At 46.0% G+C, this 13,487-nt stretch overlaps 1 protein-coding gene across 4 annotated transcripts in view; it reads right to left on the bottom strand.

The window, feature by feature from the left end:
* The window catches only part of ANTXR1 (ANTXR cell adhesion molecule 1), a 223,681-nt gene that overhangs the window by 73,369 nt on the left and 136,825 nt on the right, over positions 1-13,487 (bottom strand). Inside the window, exon 18 of one of the 4 annotated variants that reach the window (XM_043536337.1) lies at positions 8,705-9,034. The exons of the other annotated variants lie outside the window; for them this stretch is intronic. Coding sequence (XP_043392272.1) covers positions 8,996-9,034 — 39 coding nt within the window. The 3' untranslated portion in view covers positions 8,705-8,995. Of the gene's footprint in view, positions 1-8,704; positions 9,035-13,487 lie in introns of those variants that run through there. 4 annotated transcript variants of the gene reach the window in all.

The following is a 13,487-nucleotide window of genomic DNA, read 5'->3' as shown; positions in this document are numbered from 1 at the left end:
CAGGGACTTGTAAACTCCACTTATCAGTTGGTGACATCACATTCTGGCCAAGCTCAGGACAGTCCCATTGGCAGAGTCTTCATGGGAGAGGTACTGACGGGAGGTTGATGTAGAGAGACAGGCTGTCCTTGTGATTAAGGCATTGGATTGGGACTTAGAGGAGTGGGCTTCAATTTCCTGTTCTGCCACAGACTTTATGTGTGAGCATGGGTAAAACTCCTAGGAAAGGGAGAAACTACTTTTAAACTGGGGATGATGATGATTGCTCGTCTTGTCTGTCTTCTCTCTTCAGATTGCAAGGTCTTCATGGGGGCCGGCGCTGTCTCTGACTATAGGAGGTTTCTAAGCATTAAGGCATTTACATGAGAACATTTTCCACTGGGTGCACAGACGAGGGGACCAATTTCACAAAAGAAATCACTGTTGATATAAAAAATGTCAGCATGCCTGCGGAGGCTTGGCTGCTATGAGGTGGGTAAATCCAAAAAGAAGTAGGATAGAGAGAAGGAATCTGTCCCAGCTACCAAAAGCCATTGATTCTTGTATCCCTTTCTGATTTCCTTCTGCCTCTGCCATGGTGGTAGGTAACTCAGAAATAATCATAGCTATTCATTATTATTTATTATTAATAAGTATTATTATTAGTGGTGGTAGTGTTGGAGTAGTGCCTAGGAGACCCCATTGTGCAAACACATAACAAATAGTCCCTGCCCCCCAAAAGGTGAACCATCTAAGGGTAGCGCTTTTCATCTGTAGATCTCATAATGCTTTAAAAAGGAAGGGATGTGTCATTATCCCCATTTTACTGATGGGGAAACGGTGATCCAGAGAGATGAAACAACTTGCCCACGGTCACACCAGGACAGAGCGTGACTGGAAGCAAAGTCTTCTGTCTCACAGCCTAGTGCTGTATCCAACGGGACACACTAGCTCCTTAAACATGGATGGAATACAGCTGGCTCACACAGATGGTTGTCCTGCTGGCTTCTGCTGTACTGAACTTATGACACTATGGCCTGATTCATATCCCATTGAGCTCATCCAAAGACTCTCATTGACCTCAGTGGGCTTTGTACCAGGGCCTATTGGAACAAATTAAACCCTGGGGTAAGCTGCCACAACTCCACTGAAGCCAGCTGTTTAGAACAGGGGTAAAATTTGGCTTTAAAATCACTATTAGGTTCATAAGAGGTATATCTGAAATAGAGCAGAGTGCAAGGTTATGGACCCCATCCTGAAATTGCTTCTAGAGCGGGAACCAGTCCCCAAATCCCCTTACAGAGCCTATATTTGAAATCTAGGTTCAGTTGGCCAAACCCTGCTGGGGGGGCTAGCACACAAGGTGGGGCTTGGAGATGACACAGATGCAGTGTGTGAAGAGTGCATGAGACTGATGGGTAGGGATTTAATTTATACTTTGCCCCAACTCCCACTGACTTCAGTGGGCTTTGAGTCAAGCCCTTAATCTTCTGTAAACATAACCGTTCCGCCTTCCCCAGTCTTCTTTTCTCGTATAGGTTAGCTCCTACATTCCCTTATGCACAAGTTCACTGAAGCCACAGAGATCAACTGCCCTCCTTCATTGGCAACTTGCAACTTTTGTGCTGAAGTTTTGATGTTACATGGGTGCATCTGCTTTGATTGCATCCCCTACGTGTTTTTCACCAAGCTATTAGAAGCTGAGCACTTACTGAATGATTTCTTTTTTTCTTTTTTTGGCATGAATTGATCTAAGATTCATATTTGTTTGGACAGACTGACCTGTCATGCTGTACAGAGGCACTTTCACTGAGTTATTATCGTAAGGAGAGCTGGCAGTTTCTCAAGGAGACAATATTAAATGCATAACTGCCAACTATTCCGATCATAGGAAAGACAGAAAGAACAGTAAGAGGCCAATGTGACTCTATCAGGAGCTCTTTAATAACCTGCAAATCAAAAAGCAATCCAACAAAAAGTGGAAATATGGACAAATTGCTAAGGCGGAGTACAAAAGAATAGCACGAGCATGTAGGGACAAAATCAGAAAGGCTAAGGCACAAAATGAGTTACAACTAGCAAGGGACATGAAAGGCAATAAGAAGAGGCTTTTTAAATACATTAGGAGGAAGAGAAAGACACAGGAAAGTGCAGGTCTACTACTTAGTAGGGAAGGAGAACTAATAACAAATGACATGAAGAAGGCTGAGTTGTTTGATGACTGTTTCACTTCCGTCTTCACTAACATTGTTAATAGCAACAGATACTCACCACAATTAATATTAGCAACAAGGGGGAAGGAAGGTAAGCCAAACTAGGGAAAAAACAGGTTAAAGAAGACTTAGATAAGTTAGATGTATTCAAGCTGTCAGGGCCTGATAAAATTCCTGCTCGGGTATGTAAGGAACTAGCTGAAGCAACCTCAGAACCGTTCGAGAACTCATGGAGGTCCTAGAGACATGGGAAGGGCAAACATACCACCTATCTTTAAAAAGGGGAACAAAGAGGACCTAGGGAATAATAGACCAGTCAGCCTAACTTTGATACCTGGAAAGATTCTTGAACAAATGATGAAACAATCAATTTGTGAGCACCTAGAAGAAAATAGGGTAATAAGGAATAGCCAGCATGAATTTGTCAAGAACAAATTACGCCAGACCAACCTAATTTCCTTCTTTGACAGGATTACTGACCTATAGTGGGTAGGCAGGAAGTGGTATACATTATATATCTTGATTTTAGTATGGCTTTTGACATACTCCCACATGATATTCTCCTAAACAAACTAGGGAAATGTGGTCTAGATGAAATTACTACAAGGTGGGTGAACAACTGGTTGAAAGACTGTATTCTAAACAATGGTTCGCTGTCAAACTGGGAGGGCATATCTAGCGGGGTCCTGCAGGGGTCAGTCCTGGGGCTGGAACGATTCAATATTTTCATTAATGACTTCAGCAATGGAGTGGAGAGTAATAAAAATTGTGGATGACCTCAAGCTGGATAGGGGTGCACCTTTGGAGGACAGAATTCGGTTTCAAAATGACCGTGACAAACTGGAGAATTGGTCTGAAATTAACAGGGTGAAAGTCAGTCAAGACAAGTGCAAAGTACTACTCTGAAGAAGATAAAATCAAATGCACGACTACAAAATGGGAAATAGCTGGTTAGGTGGTAGTACTACTGAAAAGGATCTGGGGGTTATAGTGGATCACAGACTTAATATGAATCAACAATGTGATGCACTTGCGAAAAAGGCTAATTTTCTGGGGTGTGAAAACAAAGGAGGTAATTTTCCTGATCCACTCAGCCCTGGTGAAGCCTCAGCTGGAGTACTGTGTCCAGTTCTGGGCACCACACCTTAGGAAAGATGAAGACAAACTGGAGAGTCCAGAGGAGAGCAAGAAAAATGATCAGAGGTTTAGAAACTCTGACCGGTGAGGAAAGGTTAAAACCCTGGGGCTGTTTAGTCTTGAGACAAGTGGACTGAATGGGGACTTGATAACAGTTTTCAAATATGGAAAGGGCTGTTATAAAAAGACGAGGATCCATTGCTCTCCAAGTCCACTGAAGGGAGGACAAGCAGTAATGGGCTCACTCTGTGGCAAGAGAGATTTCGGGTAGACATTAGGAAAAATGTGCTCACTGAAAGGGTAGCTGAGCTCTGGAACAGGCTTCCAAGGGAGGTAGGGGAATTCCTGTCATGGGAGGTTTTTAGGAACAAGTTGGACAAACACCTGTCAGGGACAGTCGAGGAATATATGGTCCTGCCTCAGGGCAGGGGGCTGGACTTGATGTCATCTTGAGGTCCCTTCCAGCCTTACATTCTTATGATATTATTCTATGATTCCTCTGCAGCACAAGCATCTTAGGCATCGGTATCTAAGGTAGCTGTGCCTATTATGCAGACCAATATTATCTCATTGTGTCCCTGTGCCCTTCATCTGTCTGTCTGCGGTCTCTTGTCTTCTAAGCTCTCTGGGGAGCGAGGCACCTAGATGCCCTTAAAAATCTGGCCCTAAGTGATTTGACCAAGGTCAGACAAAGAGTCAGTCTCAGAGCTGAGAGCAGAATGCAGGTCCCCAGATTCCCAGTCTAGTTCTCTAACCAGTAAATCATGCTGCCGCCCATGATAACAGTCTGTATACATTAGCGGGACATGTTAGATCTGTCATCATAGTAGCTAAGATTAACGTGAAAAGGGCTACCAATCCCCAGGCTTCACGGCCTCAGATGGTCACCAGCGGGGTCAAGCAAAAAGCTCCTTCCCCTCCCCATTTTGCATAATTGTGGGAATTTAGGCCCTGATTCAGCAAAACATGTGAGCATGTGCTTAAGTCCTACTGAATTCAATAAGATGAGCACGTACCTAAAGTTCAGCGTGTGTTCAAGTGCTTTGCAGAGTCAGGGCCCTAACCAGGAACGGCCCACTGTTAGATGGACAATGGATCTATTTCAGTGTGGCAAATCTTATTCCCCAAGCTGTATGAAACATTCACAGTGAAACCATCCAAAGTTGAGGTTTTGGCTTTTCATTGTAACTTAAAGAAATAACCTTAATTGGGGATAGGGAGGATTTTGTGCATGTTTCATTGTAAAAACATACTTGTGATTTTGTCAAGGAAAATTTTCACAATATTTCAGAGCCCCATCCTCATCAGCTAATTAAATGCAGTTTGTGCCACAGACATTTCATTGATATCTAACAAGATACTAGCCCAAGTGACTTCACTGGAGAAATTGCAAAGAGTGTTCATCTAAAAAATACTTCTCCCTGTACATTTTGGGTAACTTTTGTGGCCTCTTTTTGTATACATAATTTTGCATGGTCTTGTTATGCTTTTTTTCCTCCACCTACATGCACAAGTAATGCGAAAGCAATGCAAATTACCGGTAAATTACCAATGAAAATATAAACATAATTTGTTCCCAGCTTCAGACTTTATAGGCCGCGTTTAAGCTTCAAACACATTTTTACAATCGACTCCTAAATTCCTGAAAAACACGGAAACACAACTGACAACTTTCAAGTGCCACTAGTGGGCGCCACTCTAATTACTAGGATCCTTTGCACTAATGAGAGCTCTCCTCCAGAATGATAAAAGGGCCCAAAGTTTTTTAAAAAAAATCCCATCTGATGATGTTTTGACTATAAAAATAACCTCATTAATGCAGACAAAAATGCAAACCTAGTCTCTCTAGAATGCGAGAAGACCACAGGAATCCCACGTTACCCTGACTTCCTCGCCTTATTAGAAACAGCTGTGTCTGCTGGTAACCTCAGACCATTTCCAGGTTTGACGCTGAGGAAAGAATTTCACAACTTCTTTGTGCATCTCAGCTTCTCTGAGTGAATTCAAAACAGGTCTTGCTTGACCCTCTCTTTTCCTTTTGCTTTCCAACGAAAAACACACGTCGGAAAGATCCCTGCTATTGAAAACAAGAGCTTGCTGCACATTTCGTTCTTGCGGATACGAAGTGGGATGTATGACCTGTCAAGGCACAAATAAATACCATGGATTGGATCCTCAAGTGATGTCAATTGGCAGAGCCTCAATGGGCCATTAGACAAAAAGACAGCTTCCAGCAATACTGAGCTCTGATAATCACATGATATTTATGTGTAACCCAGACACCTTCTGGTGTGTGGTGTTCTGTCCCATTTAGTGGCACCAAGACCACGGAGAGAGAGAGGTAAAAATGAGTCTGTTCTACAGCCTTAGCTAAGAGCCAGTTGACTTTGAGCTCATGCGGTAGAGGCTCATGCCCTAAGCTCCGGAGGTCCCAGGTTCGATCTCGCCCACCGACGATCGGGACCTGTCGGTGTTACATCGGCACATCGTAATAATGCTGAGCCCTGCCGTAGTTCTACAGTGCCTTCCATCTGGGAGTCTCACAGTCCCTTGCTAACAGTAATCACACTTCACAACCCCATGAGAGGTGAGTAGGCTTACCTTCATGGGAAGATTAAGGGTCCGCTGCAGAGCCCATCAAGGCCAATGGCAGTCTTTCCATTGACTTCAGTAGGCTTTGGATCCAGTCCTAAGGGCTAGATCCACAAAGGGATGGAGGCAGCTAAGTGTCACTTAGATATCGAAGTCCAAGCGTTAGCTCTTCCAAACCCCTGTACAGCTGCTACCTCGCCTTGTAGGTGCCCAACATTCCTTGGCACCTACCTGTCTGCCAGTGGGCATGTGCAAAGCCATCCTGAGGATTCACAAACTAGGAGTTCCCCCACTTATCTTGCCTGCAGGGTTCACTCTGATAGGTGCTCTCAGAGCACACCTCACCCATAAAAAGTAAGAAGAAGATGGTGCCCGCCCCCCTTTCACAATACCCAGAGCACTCAACGCGGAGGTAGAAGGCCAGGGCCCAAGTTCCTTTTCTGACTCAGGCAAAGGGGGGATTTGAACTTACGTTTCCCACATCCATGGGTATAAGGGTGGTGCCTCCTTCTTTTTATCAGAAAGGACTAACCTGGCTCAGTTGCCTAACGCCAGGAAAGGGTTCATGCTTCTGAATCCTAAGCAGAGAGAGGCTCCTTCCTCTGGCCCAGAGTCAGGCGCCTAACTCCCTTTGACCTGTGGGGTGAGTGTGGCCTAAAGAGAATGAATAAGATCTCCAGGGTGTGCGAGCTGACAGTGGGAGGAGGCGGCTGGGTTTAGGTTAGACTGATAATTTGTCCGGAGTTAAGATGCTCTGTATATATGTTAACCATGTATTTAATAGACTGTTGTTAAGCTGCTAGCAATGACTGATTATTAAGATGAGTGGATTACTTGGATATGAAACAACACAGGGTACCAGAATTGAAGGCTGTGATAAAAGAGAACTGGAAGAAGGAAACTAGTGAAAAATTAGTTGGAATGAAATAAGAGGGCTCAATTAAGAGTTCCCACATTTCTAAAAATGCGGAGAAATGCCGCAGAAAATGGGAAAAGATTTAAAGAAGCGTTTGATTTATTTCTGAGGGCATCAGGATTTACTCATAAGGGAGATGAACAAAAGATTGCCGTTTTTCTGAATAATGCAGGTACTGAAGTCATTTCATTATATAATTCATTGGCACTTAATGTTAGGGAACTCACCGCTCAGCATGCTGGCTTCTGAGAATCCCATTCTAAGGTGCTTAACTCTCCCCATGCATTATATAGGGAACCTGAGCACCAGATTTGGGGCAGCAGATTCCATTGGGCACCAGGGCGCCTAAACACTAGGCACTGCAATGCTGAGCCTAAGTCCCCTTGGAGGTTCTGACTCAGTGCCCCAAAAGATCCCCCATGCATGGTGACCTGATTTCCATACTGATCTCTGTGACTTTGGTTCCAGGAGCACTGACCCCTGAGAGAGACAGGGCAGAACTCAGAGGAGAGCCCAGGAGCTCCTGTCTCCCAGTCCCCACTCCGCTTCCTTCTCATTGTGCATCCACATGTACCCTGGCCACATTTATGTCCCTCTACCGCAGGGGTGGGCAAACTTTATGGCCTGAGGGCCTCATTGGGTTTTGAAAATTGTATGGAGGGACAGTTAGGGGAGCGTGGCATGGCCCAGTCCCCACCCCCTATCCACCCGCCCCCCCCGTTTCTCGCCCCCTGACAGCCCCGCCCCAGGACGCCTGCCCCATCCACCCCCCCCCCCCGTTTCCGCCCCCCCCACCCCAGGACCCCCGCCCCATCCAACCACCTCTTCTCCCTGTCCCCTGACTGCGACCGGAACCCTTGCCCCTGACTACCCCCCGCCGCCGCCCCATCCAAGCCCCCCTCTCCTTCCTGACTGCTCCCCCGGGACCCCTGCTCCCATTCAATCCCCCTGTTCCCCATCCTCTTACCGCCCCAACCTCTATCCACCCCCCCCACCCCCTGACCACCCCTCCAACTCACCTGTCCTCTATCCAACCCGCCCTGCTCCCTGCCCCCTCACTGCGCAGCACAGAGACCGGGTCAGGCCGGGCTCTGCAGCTCCGCTGCCCCAGGATCTTGCTGCTCCACCACACAGCCCAGAGCATTGTGCTGAGGCTGCGGAGGAGGGGGAACAGCGGGGGCGAGCCTCCCGGGCCAGGGGCTCAGGGGCTGGGCAGGAGGGTCTCGCGAGCCGGATGTGGCCCGCGGGCCGTAGTTTGCCCACCTCCGGCTTAAAGGAACTGATTCCTTCAAGGGAATGCTTCTATGAAAGTGGTGTCATCCTGGGATCTAGTCCAATTATTCTTCAACCTCCAAAATAAACAGAGATTCTTTTCAGTTACTTTGCATCTTGCTTTATTTGTTTAGCTTTATACTTTTATGCTGATCGAGTGGGTGTATTAATGTGCCCACCAAGGGGTTGGGCATCAACTCTTTTTTGGGAGGGGGAGAAAATGGAGAGAAATAAGGCGCAAATTGCTTTCACAAGGGCCCCCTTGTAGCTCTTAGAAATAACACACGCTCAAGGGTTCCTGTCCGCAAATTTCAAGTGACTCTTTACAAGCCATTCCTTTTGCCTGCAAGGCTCCAAATACTTATCTAAGCCTTTCCTGAAAATACACAGTGCAGCGTTTCTCCTGGTAGAGGAAAGACAGGGCTCAGTGGTAATGAATCTAAAATGGATTCATTTTGAGGCTACTGGACTCAGAAGGGAACCTGTGAGGCTTTCTAGTTATCTCACTCCCAGACTGACTGACGGAGTCCATGCTGCCTATGCTCACGACACAGCATCCGGACCGGAGAGCAATGAAAGAGGCTACTGACTCTATGTCTCGAAGTGGCGCAGCAGAGGGGGGTAGCAGGAGACGGCAGACCAATGAGAATAATGAGAGATAGGTACCGTCTCAGATTTGTATCAGAACTGGAGTTCTTCTCATGTCTGGCAGTGTTTGGATTTGGGGGATCCGCTCAGTTATAAAGATCAGGTCTGGACCCCAGCATCCCCACTGAATGTTGTGCAGGGCGCCCAGCTCTAGGGAGTGTGCCGTTACAGCGGAAGCCGCTGATGAGGACCTCGCGTCTGTTGGAACTCTTGTCGATGGGGTTGTATGTGAACGGTTTCAGTGCACTGCAATGTGGAAATCCCAGGGAGCTTCTGCCTGGAGACATAAGGGACAAAGTAACTGCCCTGGACAAGGGGGACACCGTGCTCATGTAAGTGTAGTTCGACTTCTATATCTGGGGAGTGGGGGGCAGCTCCAGTGAGTCCAACAGGACTGTAGGTCGGAGGCAAATTCTGCATCTGCCTGAGGCTTGCAGTTTGGATGTGCTCACCTACAGCAGCTCAGGTGATTATCTTTGAAAGTGGGGTGGGGTTTTTTTGATGGGGGGCGTCCTTTAGAGGAGGGTAGGAGAGTCAGGAGAGAATTTCTAAGCCAGCGGCTGACCAGCCCCATGCAGCAGTAACGCTAAGCCCTGAGAGTTTGACTGCCTTCAGTTTCCTGCCTTCTGAAGCTGGCAAGGCCCAGCGTTTACACATGGCTCCAGCGTAACAGGGTTGCCATTTCAAACTAGCTGCAGCTCTGCTTTAAAATCACAAGGATCCCCTGGAATCATTGATGCCAGCAGCCTGGGTCTGTTTACTGACCTGCTGGCTGGAACATTCAAGTACCAGCCCCTTCTGTCAGCACAAAGGACAAAAACAGGACCAAAAACAAATCCATCATCTAGATCTCTGTGAAATACCCCACGATTGCAAATCACCAAGCTGTGCCAAAGATTTCATAACCTGGTAAGAACAAAGCTTGTCCTTGCTGTTGCTAGCCACCACTGCACTGGCAGGTCTGAGTGTCTTACTCACAATCACATGCCACAGCCCAACTTGCTCATGCCAGGAAGAATCTCTCAACCTTACCGTGCTGGCTAATGTTTAGTGCTCACAATCCCCAAGCAAGAAACACATGACGGTGAGAGAGTGCGTGTGGGTGTCTGTGCGGGGAGGTGGGTGTGTGTGTGACTGTGGGGTGTCTGTGTGTGGGGTGACTGTGTGGAGAAGTATATGGGGGTGGATGAAGGTGTGGCTATACGGCTCTGTGAACACACATGATGCTGAAACAGTGGCCTCAGCTGAAACAACAATTGCATGCAAATGCCAAACAGAATGTTAAACAGGATGTACCATCTTCCCTGCCCACTTCTGAAGGGGAGCTATCCCTGACATAAGGACGGCGATTCAAAGGAAGAAACCAGATCAAAGTTCTCCAGCCAGACTCCAGACCACATAACTGTCCTGCCTTCCTGACCACGGGACTCTTGCTGTAGGGTTTGTTTACATCTATGGAAATTTCATGTCATTGTGATGCAATATGTGTTGCAAAGGAAACACATCCTTTGGTTAAGCAGAACTTCTGTGTGTCACTTTGAGCCCCGCCTGTGAGGGCTCCTCTGTAGGGCTTCCCCATTTTTCATTTTGAGAAAGGGAATTTAATTTTTTATTTTTGTCTTTAGGGAACGTAAACGATTAACACTGACACTGGGGTGTCTGTATTTAGGTATCTGGGAGGCACAGAGAGCTGCAGCCTGGATTTATGGCTGTTTCCACACTGCCAATCCAAGCAACTCAGCACTAACCTTCATGCTGGATTTCTCTTCAGCGCTGGGTGCCAATCATACCAAGGCGGGGATGTCTTTTATGAGCTAGTGTCTGATGTGTGCTGGCCCACAAAAAGAAGCTAACTGTAAGGTAACCTAGACTGTGCTGGGCTTATAACGTCAGCCTTGGCCATACGCTTCCACTTCCTCCACCAGAAAAGTGACCAGAGAACAATGGAGGGTGCTCTGAAGAGATCTCAAAGGGCTTATTTTATTCATTGGCTTTAATTAATTGATTACAAAAAATTTTTAATTGCATGCTTTTAAAATTTAATTTAAGTGGCATCTCACTGCGCTCTTTGAGCTCCTCACACACAAGTGAATTTAGCCTCACAGGGTGGGGTAGTGATCATCAATTCCACTTTACATATGAGAAAAGCAAAGAGAGGTTAAAGGACTTGCCCGAGGTCACACAGAACATCTGTGCCAGGAATATAAGCCTGGTTTTAAGACTCCCAGGTCAGTTCTTTAACCATCCTTCCTTCAAAGGTCAAAATATTACAGTCCTTTACACTACATGGGGTTTTTGTCTGAGGATTTCACAGCTTCACATCTCCCTTATAGGTAGCAAAGTGTTATGATTCTCCTAATTTTGCTGATGGAGGAAACTGAAGAACAGAGAAGGTAAACAACTTGCTCTGCATCACCTACTAATCAGTGGCCATAGAGCCCATGGGTATGTCTACACAGCCAAAAGACGACCCATGGCAGCAAGTCTCAGCGCCTGGGTCAACTGACTTGGGTGCACAGGGCTTGTGCTGCAGGGCTAAAAATAGCAGTATAGACATTTGGGCTTGGGCTGGAATCCGGGCTCTGAAACGCAGTGAGGGGGGAAGGTCTCGAAGCCAGGCTCCAACCCAAGCTCACACATCTACGCTGCTATTTGTTAACCCCAGTCCTGCGAGCCCGAGTCAATTACCCTGGGCTCTGAGACTCGCTACGGGATTTTTCTTTCTTTCTTTTTTTTTTTTTTTTTGCTGGGTAGATGTATCCCATGACTCCTAATTCCGATTGCCTTGTTAGCCACTAGGCTGTACTCAAACTCCCAAAGCAGGAGAATTTATTTTGCATTCATTCAGTTACACTTTCTCGAAGTCGCAGCATCTATTGTGCTCTCACTTGTTCAACACCCAAGTTCTAGGGCTATTTCCCCCTCACTTTAGGTTGAGCTTGCAGCTAAAAAATGTGGCGCATTTGCACGAACTTCAGGAAATGGCCCCGTGGGCTTCACTAAGCACGCGATAAAGGGTCAGCGCAGCAATGCCCGTAAAATACCCACTGCTCTGCCATAGGCCCATAACAGGCCCACAGTCCCTGTACCCAGCTTCCATTGGCACAACTGGAAAGGATGCCAATGGCTGGGCCACAAGTACTACTCGGTAAGACGACGTAGATTGTAAGCTCTTTCGGGCAGCGACCATCTTTTTGTTCTGTACTGCAAGTGAATTAAACTAAACCAGATGAAGGGCACTTTAATTCTGAAAGACAGCATCCACACAGGGGTTTAATATGGTTTAAGTAATCCTCTTTGAATTCACACCTTTAGTTAATTTGGATTCGTTTTTCAGAGTGTCCCTGTCTAGACCAGTTGCTCCACTGCACGGACTTATTTGGATGCAAAACCAGTAAAAGAAAAGCAGGATCAATGCAGTGTATGTGAAGGCGAAAAGTATAACTGGGTTAAAAAAAGAATTAGAGAAATTCATGGAGTTCAATGGAGATAAATTCAATGGCTATTAGCTAACATAGCCAGGGACACAACCCCATGCTCTGGGTTTCCCTAAACCTCCATCTGCCAGAAGCTGGGATTGGACGACAGGGGACAGATCATTTGGAATTGCCCTGTTCTGTTCATTCCCTTTGAAGCATCTGGCACTGGCCATTGTCAGAAACAGGATCTTGGGCTAGATGTACTATTGGTCTGAGCTAGTATAGCTGTTTCTATGCTCACATGCACATGGAAGGCTGGACACTACTCTCTGTTATAATAATGTAGATCGCTACTAACTCCATTGGCTTCAGTGAAGTTACTCTGGATTTTCTCAGGTGTAACTAAGGGCAGAATCTTTCAACCAGCATAGTTTTAGCTTATCAACGTATGAGATAAATCCATAGAAGAAAAAAGCACCTCTTGTACTCAGATCTCTAAGGGGAAAGTTCACACAAACTGCCTGGCATTAGCAATTTGTGGAGTGTGAACTCCTCCAGACGGGCATCAGACGACTACGCCATTTTTGCAAATTTTAGCCTTGAAGGCAGAAAGTATTAATGCTTTTATTCACAACCCTCACAATTCATTTGGCAGCCAATGGAAAACTATACAGGGAGCCAAATATTACAGAGCTATGGATCACTATCAAAAATATTACATGGTTGTTAGCACTGTTTCTTGTCTATCTGAGTTTCCTGAAACCTTCTGAATGCTACACACCAATATGAACAAACTGAGCCAAATATGTTCCTGATGTAACACTACTGCACTCAGCTGATTTATGCCAGGGATAAATTTGGCCCTCTGTCTACTAACTATATATATTTAGTACAATTCATAGATGACTCAGTTCTGCTGATTTAGCTATAGATAGACATATGATTGTGTGGGTGTATGTATACAAACACACACACATAAAGATAAGGAGTACTTGTGGCACCTTAGAGACTGACCAATTTATTTGAGCATAAGCTTTCGTGAGCTACAGCTCACTTCATCGGATGCATACTGTGGAAACTTTCCACTGTATGCATCCGATGAAGTGAGCTGTAGCTCATACTGTGGAAACTTTCCACTGTATGCATCCGATGAAGTGAGCTGTAGCTCACGAAAGCTTATGCTCAAATAAATTGGTTAGTCTCTAAGGTGCCAACAAGTCCTCCTTTTCTTTTTGCGAATACAGACTAACACGACTGTTACTCTGACACATAAAGATACACACCCAAACTAAGATAGTGCATTGTCAATGT

The sequence above is a fragment of the Chelonia mydas genome, chromosome 26, assembly GCF_015237465.2.
Source record: "Chelonia mydas isolate rCheMyd1 chromosome 26, rCheMyd1.pri.v2, whole genome shotgun sequence".
NCBI lineage: Eukaryota > Metazoa > Chordata > Testudines > Cheloniidae > Chelonia > Chelonia mydas.
The sequence above is the reverse complement of the archived record's forward strand: the minus strand, read 5'-3'. Positions and strand labels throughout refer to the sequence as shown.